General features: G+C 40.5%; 1 protein-coding gene and 1 long non-coding RNA gene across 3 annotated transcripts in view; one reads left to right on the top strand and one right to left on the bottom strand.

Annotated features, from left to right (window-relative positions):
• The window catches only part of CD34 (CD34 molecule), a 134,921-nt gene that overhangs the window by 24,431 nt on the left and 91,194 nt on the right, over window positions 1–19,296 (bottom strand). Inside the window, exon 1 of one of the 2 annotated variants that reach the window (XM_083745610.1) lies at window positions 14,760–14,946. The exons of the other annotated variant lie outside the window; for it this stretch is intronic. Coding sequence (XP_083601736.1) covers window positions 14,760–14,835 — 76 coding nt within the window. The 5' untranslated portion in view covers window positions 14,836–14,946. Of the gene's footprint in view, window positions 1–14,759; window positions 14,947–19,296 lie in introns of those variants that run through there. 2 annotated transcript variants of the gene reach the window in all.
• LOC310847659 overlaps window positions 5,016–19,296 on the top strand; it is a 39,710-nt gene continuing 25,429 nt past the window's right edge. Inside the window, exons 1-2 of the long non-coding RNA XR_014565948.1 lie at window positions 5,016–5,139; window positions 9,586–9,652. This is a non-coding gene — a long non-coding RNA (uncharacterized lncRNA). The remainder of the gene's footprint in view (window positions 5,140–9,585; window positions 9,653–19,296) is intronic.

Genomic DNA, 19,296 nt, shown 5'->3' with positions numbered 1-19,296 from the left:
AGGGCAAAGGAGCAATTGTTGAGTGGAAGAAGAACAGCATGCCAAAGAGATTGACCAAGATGTGGCTAGGGCCATGGGGCAGTCACCATTGACTCCAGAACTGTGTAAAGATTGAACACATCTGACAGCAAATCAGAGGTCAGCAGCGTGTGCACCGCCAGAATCTCTGGCCTTGTTTATATCAGCTATATTAAAGGTTGGCCACCTTTAATCGTGTGCTTGCATAAGTACCCTGAACCTAAGCCATTTAGGGCTTTAAAGATAATCATCAACACTTTGGATTGTGCTTGGAATCACCACCTGCAGGCCTCCCATAAGCAAGCATCCACCTTTATTCTCACTGCTTCATTCTGGACCAATTGCAATTTCTGAAGACTCTTCAAATGGAGTCTCATGTAGAGTACACTGCAATAATCCAATCCAGATGTTTCACCTTGGCTGAAGGAGAAAAGCTTAAAGTCTCGTCTCCCAGCTATGTAACTCCTAATATGAATCAGGCCCACCTGCAGTTGCATTTTTTCTTTTAAAAAACAGTTTGAGATCCAATCACAAATCTCTTGCCATCTCATCTAACTGCGCCCTGTAAAACAATATTATTATGTGCTACATGTTCAAGGACAAATAGACTTGCACAAAGTAACAGCTATCCTTTCCCTCAGGGCTTTCCTCCAGCAAAAATGATATGCGTAGCTAATAGGAGGATTTTCTCCAAGGACAGCTGCTGTATTTTCTTTGGGCATCAATGACTTGTCTATCATGAGACCATAAGACTCTGAGAATGGGCAACTGGTTTCAGCCTGAGTTTGGTCAAAAGTAGCATAGGTATGGCCATAAATCAGCACAAGTATCCATCGGTAAGTACAATTACAGGACTAGTGTCCTTTATTGCCATCAGGACTTATTTGCACATTGTGTGAGGGATGCGGAAATGATCTACTTTTGATGAAAACTGGCTCCCCCAGCTGCCAAACCAGGAGAGTAGCAGAAGCGGCAGCTGCAGTAATTATTATTATTCTTTATTAAATTTGTATACTACCCTTCATCCAAAGTTTCCAGGGCAGTTCACAACATACAAATACAAAATGAGAACGCAAAATACAAAATAAAACAAAAGCAAGCCAATAACCCCACTCCCACAAACACATCAAAAAGGCAATAGAGTGTTAATTAGCCAAAGGCCTGATTATAGAGAAACATTTTCACCTGACGCTTAAAGAAATATAATGAAGGTGCCAGGCGAGCCTCTCTGGGGAGAACATTGCACATGGGGAGCCATCACAGAAAAGGCCCTTTCTTGTGTTGCCACTCTCCAGATCTATTGTGGAAGAAGAAGTGCCTCAGATCATAGGGTCCAGGTCGGTTCCTATGGGGAGATGTGGTCCTTAAGGTACTGCAGTCCTGAGCTGTTTAAAACATTATAGGTCAAAACTAGTACTTTGAATTGGGACTAGAAACTAATTGGCAACCAGTGCAGCTGGGTCAGGATCAAACCATCTTACCTCAGTGAGCAACCTAGCTGCCAAATTCTGCACCAGCTAAAATTTCCTAGCCATCTTCAGAGGCAACCCTATGTATAATGCATTGCAGTAATCTAATCTAGAGATTACCACAGCATAGATGACAGAAACTAGGCTTTCCCAGCCCAGATGGGGGCACAGCTGGGCCACCACCTGAAGCTGACGGAAGGCACTCCATGCTACCAAGGCCACCTGAGCCTCAAGTGACAGCAATGGATTCAGAAGTACCCCCGAACTACAAGTGTAACCCCATCCAGAGCAGGCAACATCCCATCCATCTGCTCTACGGAACCACCCACTGATAGTCCCTCAGTCTTATCTGAATTGAGCTTCAGTCTGTTGGCTCTCATCTAGTCCATTACCAAGACAAGACACATCTACTGCCACACCTGCAGATGTAAAGGAAAAGTAGAGCCAGGGCTTTGTTCAGATGGAACTCACTGGAACTCAATTCCAGCACCTCTCAGGTGGGCACCATTGCCATATAACAGAATAATAAAAGTGTTCATGTTGAGTTCTGGCACCTCTTTCCCTAGAAAAATAGCACTGAATATAGCTGGGTGTAATCAGCATATTGCTGACTAAAACATTCCAAATTTCCAGATAACCCCACTCGCGATTTCATGTAGATGTAAAACAGCACAGGGGATAAAATTGAACCCCAAGGAACCCCAAATTGAAGGCTCCACAGGGCCGAAGAGCACTCCCCAAGCATCACTGTCTGGAAACGTCCAAATAGGACTAGACTCATCACAAATTGGGGCCACTCACACTCAATTCGGACAGCCACTCCAGAAGGATACCATGGTCAATGGTATCGAAAGCTGCCGAGAGGCTGAGGATAATTAACAGGGACACATTTTCCCATCTCTCTCCCAACAGTGATCATCATGCAGGTTGACCAAAGCAGTTTCTGCACCAAAACCAGACCTACACCACATTTGAAATTGATCTAGAAAATCTGTTTCCTCCGAGAGCACCTGGATCTGATCCATGTCTACCCGCTCAATAATCTTGTCCAAGAAGGGGAGACTGGCAACTGGTCAGTAGTTAGCTAGATTTCCCAAATCCAGAAAGGGTTTCTTAGGAGTGGTTTGGCAGCTGCCTCCTTCAAGCAGGTAGGAACCACTCCTCTTGCAAGGAGGCACTGATCACTTCCTTGGCCCAGCCAGCTGTCCCCTCCCTGCTAGTTTTGATCAGCCACGAGAGGCAAGGGTCCAGAGAAAGTGGTCACCTTGACTGATTGAAGCACCTTGTCCGCATCCTCAGGCAAGCCTTACCAACTGAAACTCATCCAAAACAGCAAGACTAGAAAGTGCTCTAGACTCTCCTTCAGATTCATCTGCTGTAAAAGTCAAGATCCTGGTGGATGCAAGCGATTTTATCCTCAAAATGCTTTGCAAACAAGTTGCAGCAAGCTACCATCAGTTCTGTCACCTCCTTCGGGTCAGACTGTAAGAGGCCCCACACAACCTAAAAAAGTTCTGCCAGATGGCACAATGAGGATGCAATGGAGGCAGCAAAGTATGCCACAAAGTGGGCTCGATGACAAGCCCTCACCAGTATTTGATTGCATTCGAACAGAGTTTTCCTCCACTCACATTCAAATTGCCTCCTAACTTGTTTTCTTGCCTTAAGTTCTGGAATATACCATGGAGCCAAGTGGACTCCAGGAAGGAGGAAAGGGCACTTAGAGGCGCTCGTGTCAATGGCCCAAATCATTTGGATGTTTTAGAATTCGTCCAGGGCTTCAACAGGAGTGCCCATCATAGATGGGAAATCCTCCAGAGTTGTTAGGAAATGCATTGGGTCCATCAGCCTCTGAGAGCACTAATTGGACTTAGGCCTTCTATAGGAGACGTAGAAGAGAAGAAGGCCATGTTCTGCAGTGTCCTCAAGACGAGAAAAACATGCCAAGCATGTTATACTAATGCCATGCTGAGACCTGGCACCCACCTCTGACTATGTTTAGTTTTACACTTTAAATAGTAGCAAGAGAACTGTATCCTGTCTTAAATAACAGAGTATAAGAAAGCCTCAAACAAAAAAGCATATTGAGGGAAAGGAACTATTTAAAATAGCTCTTGCCAATGGCACAAGTACAGTTTATTTTGTGTGAAGCAGGTCTTTAATCACAAGGGAGGCCTGTGATGTAGTGACTAAAGAAGGATCTGTGCATTCTATTCCTGACTTTGCTAAGAGAGGAGGATGAGCCTTCTATGGATGCTTGCATGCTTCCTTCTCGAAGTGGTGGAAACATGTAGGGGTCAATTGTCATTCACCATGGACTGAAGATAAAGAATGCAAAGGAAACACAATACAAATGTGTATGGGGGGGGGGGGAGGGAATAATCAATTACATAGTGTTATGTACCATTTGTGGCCTGAAAAGAACAGTGGATATTTATCTTATTAGCTGGGTTGCTTTCCTTTCCAAACATGGGATAGATAAGAGAACGATGGCAATTGACACACCAGTTTCTGTTGGAATTTTCTGACATCCCCACTTGAAGGCACCCCAGAAGCTGCAGGTAGCACCACACACCACTGTCACACTGGGCAGCAATAGGGGATCTTCTTATCATGCAGATCTTTAAAACTTTGGATTGGTTGCCAGTGAACTACCAGGTCCAATTCAAGGCCCTGGTAGTTGTGTATAAAGCTCTGAACAAATTAGAATCCTAGTACTTGAAGGAGTGTTTCCAATACCATCAGCCTTGATAGTTGTCTCCTCCATGAGAGCCCTGGAGGGTGGCAATATGGGAATGCGCCTTTTCTTTGCTGGCTCCCCACTTGTGGAATGCTCTCCCCAGGAAGCCTTGCCTGGTGCCTTCATTGCATGTCTTTAGGTGCCAGGCAAAAACATTCCTCTTCTTCCAAGCCCTCGGCTATTTAAACAATCGATGTCCTTTTAAACTGTGGGGTGTTTGTTATGTTTATGTTCGTTGTTATGGCATGTATTTTTGTGTTTTAATATTGTAAACTGCTTTATGATCTTCAGATGAAGGGCATCACAGAAATTTACTAAATAATAATAATAATAATAATCAGGAGTTGATTGCTGGTTGGGGCCATAGGACAGATCCTTCTCAGTGGCACTGTCCCATTTACGGAACTTCCTCCCCTGTAAGATATAGCTGACCCTCACAGTAAACATGTTTAGGTGCATTTAAAAACTTCATCCAGGCATTTTGAATGTAAATGCCGATTCTGTAGACTCTACTGCTGTTTCTAATGATTCCCTGATTTTTATGTTAAAGGCTTCTTTTTTTATTACTGTTTCAAAAATATTTAATTGCCTTTATTGTAATTTGCCCTGTGTTTCCTAAGGAAGGAAGAGCAGGATATAAGAATGATGGCATAAATAGATAAACTCCCATTCTCCCCGACCACTGGCCCTGCCGGCTGAGGCTGATGGGTTTTGGAGTTCAACACCATCCAGAAAACCACAAGTAAACCACCCTGTTTTGGCGTTTCCTTTGCATTGCTATTGTAGAACACTTTAACAGCAACAAACAAGGAGGATAGTCTTTCTTCCACTCTGAATCCCAAAGGAGGATGACAGCATACAACATTAAGAACAATACTGGAACAGCTGTGCACACAGCAGCCATAACTCCATGTGAGCAAAGGGAGTTCCTCGTTTATTACTTAACAGAAGCCAAAGCTGATGTAAAAAAACCAAAACAACTTGGAAAATTACACAGAGTCAACTGAATAAATTAATTTAAATTGAATCGAACCCATGACCCTGAGATTAAGAGTCTCATGCTCTACCAACCGATTTTAAGTTAATAGTAGGGTTGACAGCACTAAACGTAGACCTGTCCATTCAGAAAAGAGTCCCATTGAGTTCAGTTGGATGTACCCACAGATAAATGGACTCAGGGTTGCAGCATAAATCAGATAAATGTCTCTTAATACAGCTAAACTCACTGAGATGAAACCATTCGTTCCCAGTCTGCTCAAGGACTAAGATCAACATCAGAAGCCATTCTCTCTGTTCTATTGCTTGGAAGTTAGGCGTGAGAGACAGGACCTTTTATGTGGTGGCATCTTTATTGTGCAACATCCTTTCTGGGTAGATCCACCAGGCTTCTTCTTTCCATTCATTCAGATGGGCAGTTAAGACCTACTTGTTCCACCGGGCAGGATATATATAAATAAATAAATAAATCCATCCAAATACTCAAGGTTCACAAACTGCTTTCCAACCTGATCATTATCTCTTTCATGCACTTGCCTTATCCATCCTCTATTTTGGATAATAGAAATAAAAAAACCCCCGGAAGGGGGTCTTCACTGCTAAAAGCTCTGAAATTTTAGCTACAGATATATAGTTATATCTGTACAGTTTGTAAAAACTATATGCAGCCACCTTTTAGAAATCCTTAAGTTGCTTATCCTGATTGCCCAAGTTCATGAAAAAAGAATTGTTTATCCATTAAAAGCCATCCCTTTAGTAATGAGCATTAAAACCTCAATGAAGAATAAAAAAAGATTACTTAGTTCCATGAGATGAAGGTGCCTGGAAGGAAATTGAATTACAGGAAAAGAGATAAGATTTAAATGGGTAGCATTTTAAATAAACTCTAATCGTAATATTTTGTCTTCTTATAAACAGAGCAGGCAGATCTATCTAAATATAAGGGGATAGGGTGAACTAAACAGCCAACCAAGCAGTACTTCTCACCCATGTTTCATTGTAAGGAGGGACTGGATTATCTTCATTTGCAAAATATGTTGGCTATCATTAGATGTACATATTCAAATTTCAAGACAATGTTGAACATGCTGCACAGGAAAGATTTGTAAACTTCTGTATTCTACTAGTAACTCCTTAATTATGCACCACACTTTGAGGACAGTAGAAAAGGGATGTTTGAATCAACTTGCAAAGCTGATTAGCTGGCAATCCAAATTGCTCCACCGATATAATTCTTTAGACCTGATTTGTACACGAAAAGGACTTACAATGCATTCTGCAGCCTGATTACAAAAAAATAAAATAAAAAATAGTTGCTACATTTTGTTTCCCCAAGAACAAGTTAGATCAAATCAAGAACAGGAGACAAGATTTTTGTGGCAAAGGATAAATAGAGTAATCAGCGTCATATACCGCTTTCATAAGCCTTCATGAGTGTGTGCCATTGTTTACATGGACATTAGCAGAAAGTCTTACTTCATTACAATGGCATAGTTCCTAACACTTGGCCTCCCCAAGTGCCACAACCACCCAAACAAAAACTTCTGAATTTTTCCAGATGTTTTAGAAATCACCTTAACATTTTGGCAAATATTTTCTCCACCTCAAATACTGTAAAACAAGGTCCTAATTATTTCTTATTTATTTATTCCTTCCCTGCCACAGCCACACCCAAATTTCCCTACTTTTACACTTCATGTAGATACTTCACACTATGAAACTTCAAATTGTTCTGTATCGTTAGAGCCCAAAGGATCCTTAACAGTGCACATGGGCATGGAATTTGCCTCAATTGTCACAATTTTATGCACAGCTTGTTTTCATTAGTTTTGGAAACTCTGTATGAATTTATTAGCACTGAGAGTTTACACTGCATTGCTGAAGCCAAGTGGACACAATAAACATAAAACCACTGGTGTTTGAAGCCGCTACATGTTACAGTTTGCATTAAAAAAACACCCCTTTGTTTATATCAACTAGTTGTTGGAGAGGAATGACATTTTGCCAAGTTTAATATTATTTGCATTCTGCAAACTTTAGCAAAATATCATTTGCTCCAAGTATTGGTCCCCTTTGGCTTTCCAAAGACAATTAACTGAGAACTATTTGTCCCAAATCAAATCAAATAGTCCCCAAGCAACATAAACACATCTTTAAAATGATTTGTCCTCACACAGTCAAACGGAAGTTCTACATCATTACCTACGCTACTCAAATATCTGTCTCCACAGAAACAAATGGAAAGACCTTAACCTTTATTGGGTGAAACTGTGTAAGCTGTGAGGCTAACAAAGGGAGTTTGTATATTTAGCTTCCTCTGTGTAATCAATCGTGAGCACACCATTTTTCATACTCCCTGAGAGTGTAATGTAACAGGTAATTCTAGACATGCCTGCTCAGATGTAAGATCCACTGAGTGCTGCAGGTCTAATTCCCAGGTAAGTAGGTGTAGGATTGCAGCTTTAATTGATGTTGTAATTTAAATAAAAAGAGAAAACTTTACCAAAAGACTATAATGCACCCATAAATATACTCTTCCATCACAATGTTCACGGCAAGTACACCATGGGACTTCTGAATAATACTGATATACATTACAACAGCCTTCACAAACCTGGTGTCCTCCAGATGTTTTTGGACTACAATTCCCATCAGCTGTTGTCCATGCTGGCTGAGGATGATGGGAGTTGTAGCCCCAAATATCCAGAGGGCACCAAGTTGGCAAAGGCTACTGGGCTGTTGTTAGGATTGTTGAGATAATTATAACACTGAACACCAAAAAAATAACCCCACTATAGAAATGATAAATTTCATTACTACTGTTGTTAACCATCCTGTTCTTTAAACTACGCACTCTGCCTAGCAATGTTGGTTTTTAAAATAAGGAATAATACTGCTTAATGAGCTTTTCATAACGTCATTCATCCTCTTCATATTGCTACCGCACTGTTCAGACAGGGCCAGTGTACTTTGGATATTGCTCCCCCACTCAGCGCACCAGTATAAGATGTACAGGCTGGTTGCTGAATCTCTCTCTCCCTATCACAAACACACACACACACACACACACACACACACACCTGTTGGTTTTCCACATGTGTTATTCTGATTCAAGCACAGAAACCTGTTAACAATTGTTAAGTAAATATTGCTTTATTAATTGGCTACCACATCTTAGGTGTTCCCATCACCACTGTTTGTGGTTATAGAAAAATTATAGCCTGGGCACATATATAGGCAACAGCTCTCCTTACATGGCAGCCATTTAGGAAACTGCCCTGTCAGGAAGAAGAGGAAAAGAAGTAGCAAGGGAAACTATCACCACAGATGTCTCCACCTGCTGTTGCTCCAGCAGCTGGAATGGGGTTCCTCATGCTCTCTCTCTCTCTCTCTCTCTCTCTCTCTCTCTCTCTCTCTCTCTCTTTCTCCCTCCCTCTCTCTCTTTCTTCAGTGAAAGTTGTCTGCCTCCTCTCACACCTGACTTTTGTTTCTGCTGTAGATGGCAGGAAGGAGTCTAAGTAAGGTTAAGAGAATTTGAATAACGTACATTTGTCAAAGAGCAGAATTTGAAGGGAAAGGCAGGGACAAGTGCTCATGGAGAGAAATGACATTTGTTGTTGTTGTTTAATTATGACCTCTTTGGTCCGCTCAAAACTGCCATACCCAGTTGTGGAGCAGTAAATGGCACCCTTCCCACCGAATTAAGATACACAGTACCCAAGGCCATTCAAGTTGTTTTAGCATCTGAGGTAAAATGTACCACAAGCACATCATCTTCCGCCCTGATAGTAAAAATACAATAACAATAATTTAAATAACTAACAACTTGCTGCCTTTTCATGACATCCAAAATCTGCTGTTCGAGGCAACTGTCATGCTCTGGCTAATGGTAGGGCCACCCCTGCTGCCCAGAGCCCATGGAACAGCATGTGATCTGTGTAAATGTATTCAACAATAAAGGCATACTGTTGTGCTAAGTCCATGGTGAAGATATAAGGCATTCATATGAACTTTCAGGTTTCATGCCATAAAGTTCAAAATGTACACTGTTTTGTAACGACACCAAAAATTGGCAAAGAAGCTGCATGATATACTGCTTTAAATAAATTACATACATGCACAAAGGGGGGAATAAATATGGTTTACTGTCTCACAGTCTCTACTGCATGGATATACTTTTGGGAATTACACTTGTATCTGATGATACATGGGGAAATATGAGTAATATTATAAACATGTATGTCTCTGAGAGAGATTCCATAGACTTTTGAATCAATTTCTGAGACATGCTGAACACAAGTCTTCACTCAGTAACACTTTGGTCAGTTAAGTCTCACTTAATGATTTTATGTGTCTTCTCAGATCTTCCAGATGGTGAACTTGCAACTTTAAAAAGTAACATGAAAAGCAGCTGCAGCCCTCTTAAATGGTATGTCCACTTGTTTGACTGCCCAATTATAACTGGATATTATAATGATAGATTGAATGAGATTAAAAATGAAAATGGGAGGTAGTGGTAAGCACCTTTATTAGTACTCAGAATGCAAAAGAATATCATATTGATCCCATAGCATGCTAGCAGTGATAATGCTCAGATCCAGAATTTCATATCTTGGATGAAATGGGAAATAACTGAAACCGAGAGGCCAGGATTACGAATTCCATCAGTATTTATATTTTATTCTTCCAGCAGTTATAATGAGCACCACCTTTGGGGACTCTGAGCTACATTACTCATGAATCTCTAGCTTTGCTCCTCTCCTGCCATGTGGCAGGAATTCAAAGGGTGGAGTCCCTTTCCCCCTGGAAATATCCGATAAAATTCTATGCTCTCCCCCTCCTGAACCCTTTTTCCTATTCCATATGGCCCAGACAGGATTTGGGTGTGGGCTTTTGCAGTCATGAACAATGCCAAAAAAGGGCGAAGAGAATGTGGGAAGGAGAGAGGATGACAGCTCAAGCCATTACATCATTGCAAGCATGCTCACCTAATAAACACTCAGACAAAACTGATAAAAGAGATTTTTTCTTGGCTGCTAGCCTGCTATTTCAATAGCTTATTCTTCAGACAATGGATTAAATTATATGAATATCTGGGTTCTATAATCTTTGTAAACTTTGAAACCTGACTGAAATAATTTGAATGTAATTGCTTGAATATTTCACTTCAGCTCAGGTAATTTGTCTTTTAGTTGTTTATTAACTATTTGAATTTAAATCTGTAATGATTAATCACATTATGAATTTTCTCTTCTAGACTGCACTTAAGTCTAACTGAATGAACACACCATCTCATAGGTACACATTTCAAATAAAATTAATTTGTAAATGTCAAAATGAAATTTAGCATCCAAACTGTATAATTATTAATTTGTTGGGAATGTCAGGTTCAGGCTACTTGAATATTCCATTACTCATGCCAAAGGAAACTTTTCTTGAACCGTTAATTTAATATTTAAGCATCTTTTATGAGGCCAAAAGCAACATCAAGAACATTATCTTGACATGAAAAGCAGAAGCTGGCTTGTATATTGATATAGTTTTCTAAATAACATAATTAACAATCAGCTGTGATTGCAACATTCTTATTTAAAACAGATTGACCACAAACATGGTGGTCATCAGGACTGAAATCTGGAATGTCAGATCCACTTCAAGGGGTAAAGCTTCCTACATAGCATGGACAGACAACATGGCACCCTCCAGATGTTGTTAGATACCCTGCAGGATGGCTAATAGTCAGGGATGATGGGAGTTGGAGTTCAATAATATAAGGAGGGCACTGTGTTACTACTCCTGTATATAAAAATCACACTTGCAAATCATATTTAGACATGATTGAGATTGCCACATATGGCATGGTAGTAGTCTTCTCGGTAGTGGCGCCCACCCTGTGGAACGCCATCCAATCAGACGTCAAGGAAATAAACAACTATCTGACTTTTATAAGGCATCTGAAGGCAGCCCTGTTTAGGGATGTTTTATTTTATTTTTAATATTTTGTTGGAAGCCGCCCAAGAGTGGCTGGGAAAACCCAGACAGATGAGCGGGGTATAAATAATAAATTGTTGTTGTTGTTACATGCTTTTTGCAATAGTGAAGTTGTTTCCATGTAGGAGTTTTCTCTTGCTTCAGACATTATGTAGTGGCAAACATATATTTGTTTCTTAGCATACACACATGGAGGGGGGGCTATAGGCAATCCTAGCTCCCTAGTAGCATATAATAGGCATGTTTATAAAAATATGTTTGTTGCATTCATACTTTACATTTTAACATGTGCATTTAAAACAGTGTAACTTTGTTAACAGTGTGTGTGAACTATGAAATCACAGTGAAAATCAAGTTAAATAAAGAAACAAATAAAGTTACAATAAGATGCTCTCAGAACATAAGCCATCTTTTTGGTAATTGGGGAAACTGACCTTATTTTCATATAAATCAGTGGGAGTTGAGAAACTAGCATCTCACAATAGATGTCTTGCAGAACCTTGCAGGATTAGATCAATGTATCACTTGATGCCTCTGAATGTCATCAAGTGTACTACTATCTATGCAGAACAAAACCCCCTAAAAGCTGCTTCACAATCATGTAGGCTATGGTTACATTTCTGTTTGCTGTGGTAAACATGTAATGTGTGAAAGGGAGTTGTGTATGACCTAAGAGCTGTGGGCATGCAGAGAACATGTGCTGGAAAAATGTGACTGGCTTAGGTTTACCAGTTCAAGTCTACAGTGCGTTTGGATGTGTATAATTCATTTTTGCACTTAATATTTTTACCCACACATACCTCAAGATAGCCTGGGAAAACACAACTGATGCTGAAAATTAGGAACAGGAAATAGACATAAAAGTGGTTGACCTTTGTGCCAAGAAAATGACATACTATCCACATGCAAACTAAGTGTTGTTTACCTCCTCCCACAGTATACAATTCCCAGCACCCTTAACAAACTGCAGCTACCAGGATTCTTGTGGGGGGTGGGGTGCTTTAAATGTATGTTGTGTACACAGCCAGTGGACCAAGGGGGGACAGGACATTTCCTCAACTACCAAGTGCCACCTCACAATACTATCACCGTAGGAATGTATCTGTAAATTACTCTTGTTCTTAATGTGTTTAACTAACTTTATTTATTTATTCAGTCAATCAATCTGTATACAGTGGTACCTCGGGTTACATACGCTTCAGGTTACATACGCTTCAGGTTACACACTCCGCTAACCCAGAAATAGTGCTTCAGGTTAAGAACTTTGCTTCAGGATAAGAACAGAAATTGGGCTCCGGTGGCGCGGCGGCAGCAGGAGGTCCCATTAGCTAAAGTGGTGCTTCAGGTTAAGAACAGTTTCAGGTTAAGTACGGATCTCCGGAATGAATTAAGTACTTAACCTGAGGTACCACTGTACCACCCTAAGTCTGAAGATCTCAGGGCGGTTCACAGCATAAAAATACAAAATAAAAACAATTACATCTTCAGAGAAATGCATGGTTTTAGCTGATAGTCTTCTGAAGCATATTCAGTTTGATTAGTATATTTCTGAAAGTTAGTAATAGTGTACTGTACGTTCTAAGGTGATGGAGGTTTTGGCATGGGATTTACTTGCATGCCATGATAGAACACAAATTAAACCCATTTGTTTTTCATGTTTTAGAGAGGGAAATCCAGCACGTTCACAGCCCAAGATATGGTGACTACTAGCTTTACTTACCAAAACAAAAACAAAAACCATGTTTCCCTAATAGAAAATGCAAGCTCACTGATGAGGATATATCTAGGCAGCTAAGCAAGCTTCGTATGCCTGCATTCCACCACTGCTTTAACTATGACATAATGCTTTTCATGCATACATTTCTAGGCAATATGCCCAAGAAGATAAAGTATTATTGCAGAAGACGAAGCCAAGACACGCAGGCGTAAAATTACCTTGAAAATATTTGCCAAGTGTAGACAGGAGCCAAAAACAGAACCCTATGTGCATCTTCAAAATGCAAATTCATGTGTTGGAAAGCATCTCTAATTGCGATGGAAATCCAGCTCTATTTGTACATAACTAATGGACCTGGATGCACCTTCTCATTCACATTAGAAGCCTTTCAATGTAGTATGAATGAGAGTCATAATAGACAGATGCATGCCGATTCCTATCTTTATTCAACATTGGATTTCATTGGTAAATGTGCTTACATGATTTTCTCCCTAGCTGGATCAAGTAATTGTGTGGAGTGAAACCTACTTTTTAAAGGGAATAGAGCATCATATTGCTTTTTCAATTACTAGATAAAATTAGATAAAATTTCAAAAGGGTTTAATAAAGTTCAACACTGAACTTGCAGATACTGCAGCAGTAGCAATTCCACATGTATTTTTTTTAAAAAAAACCTATATCTGGATGTTAGAAAGCCAGCCTCAAGACAATTTTCACACATAACACTGAAAAAGCAGACTATATTGTATTTATTTGTTTACAAAGTTAATTGCAGCCACACAAATTAGGCCTTACTTTGCTTTTTGCTTTCAAAATCTTTGAATTTTAAACCTGAATGGTTTAAAACATGAGGGCAATTAATTGCATAGCCACCAAAGTGATGTCCTTGAAACATGCTGTGACCAGCTGCAGACACACATCTCTCCTGCTCACTTGATGTACACGGGCAGCAAATACAACTGCCATATGAACTGTGACTTGGCCAGTAGATGTAAGAAGGAAAAACAAAACCCCGCAAAATAAATAAACAGGCTGTGCCAGCTTCAGAGCAGGATAAGCACGATCCTTTGGGGAGTACTAAAAAGTGCAATAAGCATTAAAAAGACAGGAATACAGCCCAGTGACTTGTCTAAGGAGGGTCTTATGGTCTAGTGGATAAAGAGAAATTAAAGTAGTCTGGCTGCAAAAGTGTGCAAAATACTCAGTTGTGCTATACATACACTATGCAGTACCTTCAACTTAGAAAATAGTAACATAACATTCCCTAATCATTATTTTTTTAAGTTGTACAAATAAAATGCATAAGCATTCAAAAATAGTAACAGTAATTATCAAAAGTAGTCAGTTGTGCCAACCACTATAGGCTAGCAGGCTACAAACAGATGCGCTCAGCTACACAGTCTAGGATTTTATGTTTAATAAAAATAATGTATGTTAGTCTCTGGGATACTGAAGCCTTGCTAACAATCACTGGAGATGTCTGGTATGAAGAATTGCAAAACCATGAATGTGTGCATCTGATATCCTTCTGGATGCCACTTCTGCACATGGGCAACTATACAATTATAAAACCTGCAAAAATTCTATATGCCACTAATTAGAGTATTTCAGTTGTGTGCACTATTCCTTTACATGCTGTGTATTCTGTTTACCAGTTTGCTTCTAATGTTATTAGCATCTAGCTATCTAACAGATATTACAAGAGATAAACTTCCGTCAGTATTCAATAACTATGGCACAGGCAGAACAAGATTCATTCTTCATTTTCTGTCTGCAAGTAACACAGCAGTTGTAAGGTTGGGTCCACCCCCCCATACCAAATACTCACCCAGCAGGCTCAAAGCACAGAACACTGTCCAGAATAAATGCCTTTCCTTCAGTACTTTAAAACTCCACTGTAACATTATTTCCAACGGTGAACTGTTAAGCAGTGCCTACGAGTAAAAGTGAGGTCAGTACTGAGTTCGATAGGATTCCCTTCTAAAAGATGTTTCCAAACCTCTGATCTCATAGCTTTATATAGTTCTCACATTTGTTAAACTTCCGCCCTACAATATTACATCAGTTTAACTCTTTCCTGGAAACTGCTTTCTATCACTGTGGACAGGACATTCCCAGAATTTAAAACTGTGTAAAAATGTCACAGAAAGCTTTTTGAAGGTAATCTAATATGAACACTACATAAGTAGAGAATGTAAATGCACATTTCATGTGTTATAACAGCAACATGGTGCATGTCAGAATTTTAAAAACTGCAAACAGATCACAAATCATTGGAGGGAACTTGGGGAAAAACCTTACAAGAATCCAGTTCTGGCTCCTAGTACTACAAAATAAGTAATGGTAGAGTGAAGGGGGGAAATGAATAACTTAATGTGAATTAACATCAAGTTAACCCAGGAGGGGACATTGCCTGTAACTGGAAACATTCTGAAATGTAAGCAAGCAAGCAAGCAAGCAAGCAAGCAAGCAAGCATGATTTTCAAAACCAATGAAATTAGTCCTTGTTTTATTTGGGTGTCACTGCAAGTAACAAGAAGCTTCATTGTCACTGGATTTCTCTGAATTAAATGAGATAAATCACACTAAAAACATTTTGCTTGCCCTTCTTTTAATTACTTCACACATACAAGTGTTAACGTTAACTAACTCATACTTGTTTTAAGTTCCACAGGATTCTACCATACAACAAAGCCACAATTCCACCTAAACTAGAGAGGAAGTGGATTTACATATGAAGCTGCCTTATACATTGGCACAATTAGCCCAGTATTGCCTCCTATTACTAGCAGTAGCTGCCCAAAGTCTGCCTCACAGAGAGGTCTTTGATATCTCCTGCTAAATCTTTATTTTCACCCGAGATGCTAGGAGTTCAACCAGGAACTTTCTGCATGCAGAGTATATGCTGAAGAAGTGTGCATGCACACAAAAGCTCATACCAATAACAAACTTGTTGTTGTTGTTTAGTCGTTTAGTCGTGTCCGACTCTTCGTGACCCCATGGACCAGAGCACGCCAGGCACTTCTGTCTTCATAACAAACTTATTTGGTCTCTAAGGTGCTACTGGAAGGAATTTTTTTATTTGTTTCAACTACGACAGACCAACAAGGCTACCTACTAGAGTATATGCTGGACCACTAAGCTTCGGCCCTATGCTCTGACCTCTATCAATGTAGCAGAACCTCTGATGTGAAACTACATGCATTCATCTTGCATGTATATGGGCTATGTGCACATAGGCATTATGCAGAGGTTCTGCTGAATGCACAGAAGTCAGAGGTAGAACCAGAAGAGCTTATATTGCATATGTCTTTCCTCACACCTCTGTGGTCCATCTTCTGTTCCACACTTTATTCTCCCACGCCATTGTTTTATGTTAGCAGGCTTCATAGTTTACATTGACATTCAGTGTGGCACTCCCCCTACCCAATAAGTATAAGTAGCAGTCAATGTTGGAGAGCAGCATCAGAGCAAACTACAGCATTGTAACCATCTAGGCACAGATGGGTTCTGTTAGACAGGGAAAGGGAGGGGGAATCTAGACAAGCAGCCATTTTTGGTAGCAACCGCATGTTAAGTGTAAGACAGGTGGGGAACTTCTGATATTACTGGACTCCCAATTCCCATCAGCCCCAGCTGGCACAGTCAATTATCAGAGATGATGGGAGTTGTAGTTCAGTGACATCTGGAAGGCCAAAGTTTCTGACCTGTGTAACTTCTAGTTTGGCTCTTCCAATACAATGCACCCCCATATTCAGGACACTTCCAGATCAACCCTCCTGCACAAATCACAGCAAATTTTTCCTGGCACAGCACCCAAAAATGAATGTTTTGGGGTGCTACACAAAATCACTGCTCCCCCAAAATGCTTTTTTCAGGGCAGCAATCTTGGGCAGCACCCCAAAATGTGTGCTTTTGGGTGCCATGCCTGAAAAAAGTGCAGCCCAAAATCGTGCAAAATCATGGCAACCACTTTGACCACTGTTCTTTTGTGAGGAAAAAAAATGAGATATCCCGTTTTTTCTGGAGCAGTTGACAGGTATGAGGTAGTTCTAATCTTTGCTAAAGATACATCACTGCTGCCCATTGGCGGAGGAATGGGGGCGCGTGCGGGGAGCGCACCGCCCCCAGCACTATCAGGGAGTGGGGTACCATCGTGACTGCCCCCTCGGACACACGCTGTGCGCCCCCCCCACCGCGCTAGGTGCCATGCCCCCACGGACGGCGTGCCACACTCCCGGGATACGACCAGCCACGCCCCTGCCTGCTCTCCGCCCCTAGTATAATGCCCAGTAAATTGAAAATACACCTACAAGTCTCAACAATTTCTATGTTACCACAGAGATTCTGATTTTAGCATTTCTGGCCAAATGCAAAAACAAATATTTTATTGAAAGACCATCTTTCTACTGCTGTTAAGGGTAAAGAACCCTGTTTGGCTAAGTCCAGTTGAATTCAACTATGGGGTGTGGCGCTCAACTCTGCTTTCAGGCTGAGGGAGCTGGCATTTGTCTGCAGATAGATTTCCAGGTCATGTGGCCAACATGACTAAACCACTTCTGGTGCAACAGGACACCGCGACAGAAACCACAGTGTACGGAAATGCTGTTTACCTTCCCACTGCAGTGGTACCTACTGTGGTTATCTACTATTTTCTACTGCTGTAGATTAATGTGAATACCCTTCCCAATCTCTGGGAGGTTTATATTTGAACTTGGGGGTGAGGTGGGGTACACAAGTTTAATTTATGTGATTTAAAATTACATGGGGGCACTGTAATTTTTTTAACAATAAACCATAGTAATAATAATTACATGAACCTGAAAAGTATGAGCAAAATTTCCCATACTTAGTAGGCCACCCTATATTTTTCAACCTAGAAATTAATTTTCATAGAGACTCCCTAATGAAAATTAGAATACACTTTCCTGCAACTGAGAAAACATCATTATCATGGATATACGGTTATAACCATGAAGATAAACTCACTTATTTTATGGAAACATGATAAGCAAGGAAATTCCTTAGTAGATTATTTTTTAATTTATATTCATTTACTGGCATAATAGCTTTTATTTTTAGCTTAGGACCGGAAACTATTACTGCAGGGGAAACATCTGTTGTTATAATATTTTGTTTCAGTTTATATATATATATATATATAGAGAGAGAGAGAGAGAGAAAGAATGATTTATACTCCCTTTTTCTTTTAGCTGGCACAGCTCAGTGACAGGTATAAATATCCCAAATTAAGGAAGACAGAGTGAAAGATAATTAAAAAATAACAAGTGAAGCTAGTGTCTTCAAGATGGGTTTAAGGTGCACACATTTCAAATCCTTGTCAAGTGTGTTTAAAAAATGCCAGGTCTTATCCCAGTTTTTGAAAGAAGAATCATGCTTCATTATTAATGTGGATCAGAAGCAAAATATTCTTGAAATGTTCAGGATGTTTGATTACTGGGACATTGAGCTGATCTTCCACTGGGGGCTTGTGCCTAAATAAATAAGCCCCTGTCTCATCCCTAAACATAAGTACTCCACTGCATTACTTCATCTACTTTCCTTACCCCTATTTTAGCCATTCACTAAAAGAGAGTTGCAGGAGGGAGAGATCTAACACAGAGGTCAGCAACCTAAGGCCCATGGGCCAGTTCCGGCCCATGAGCTTCCTGGAACCGGCCCACAGCCGTTCCATGGATTGGCGTGGGGATTTTGTGCTCCCCCCCCCTCCGTGGCGCCATTTCTTTTCTCATTGCAGGGACCAACTTCTGGGTCGGAAGAGCGCCAGAAATAGCATGTGTGCATGCGCAGGTCGCACAGGCATGTATGCTCCGGCCCACCAAGAGGTCTACGGGGAGTGGATCGGCCCGGCCTCAAAAAACGTCGCCAACCCCTGATCTAACATATATTTAAGTTGTTCAGTTGTATTCCATGCATAGAAGCAGGGCTTTTTTCAGCTGGAACTCGCTGGAATTCAGTTCCGACACCTCTCAGGTGGGTGCCACTGCCATTATAAGAGAACAGCAAAGATCCCCCGTGTTGCAAACAGAAAAATCTGGCAATCTAAAAGCAACACGACAGGCTAATAAATTGATTACAACATTTTATTATAGCTACTAAATTGTATCTTCATTCAGAGTCAAATGGCATACAACATATACAAGGTAACACCAAAATAAGTATAAATTCCCAACCTGTGGAGCACCAACTTCTTTCAGCGTGTTCACTGCTAAATATATGAATAAGTTGTGAATATAACCAGGTGCATCCGTGTTGTGGTTGGGACTTTATACCTATTTTGGAAGGCATGTGGCCTCAAGCTTAAATCGTTCTCTGTTTGATACACCATTGAAAAAATTCCCTAC

This window comes from Podarcis gaigeae, assembly GCF_964106915.1.
Source record: "Podarcis gaigeae genome assembly, chromosome: 6".
Lineage (NCBI taxonomy): Eukaryota > Metazoa > Chordata > Lepidosauria > Squamata > Lacertidae > Podarcis > Podarcis gaigeae.
This window is presented reverse-complemented; position numbering and strand designations above follow the sequence as displayed.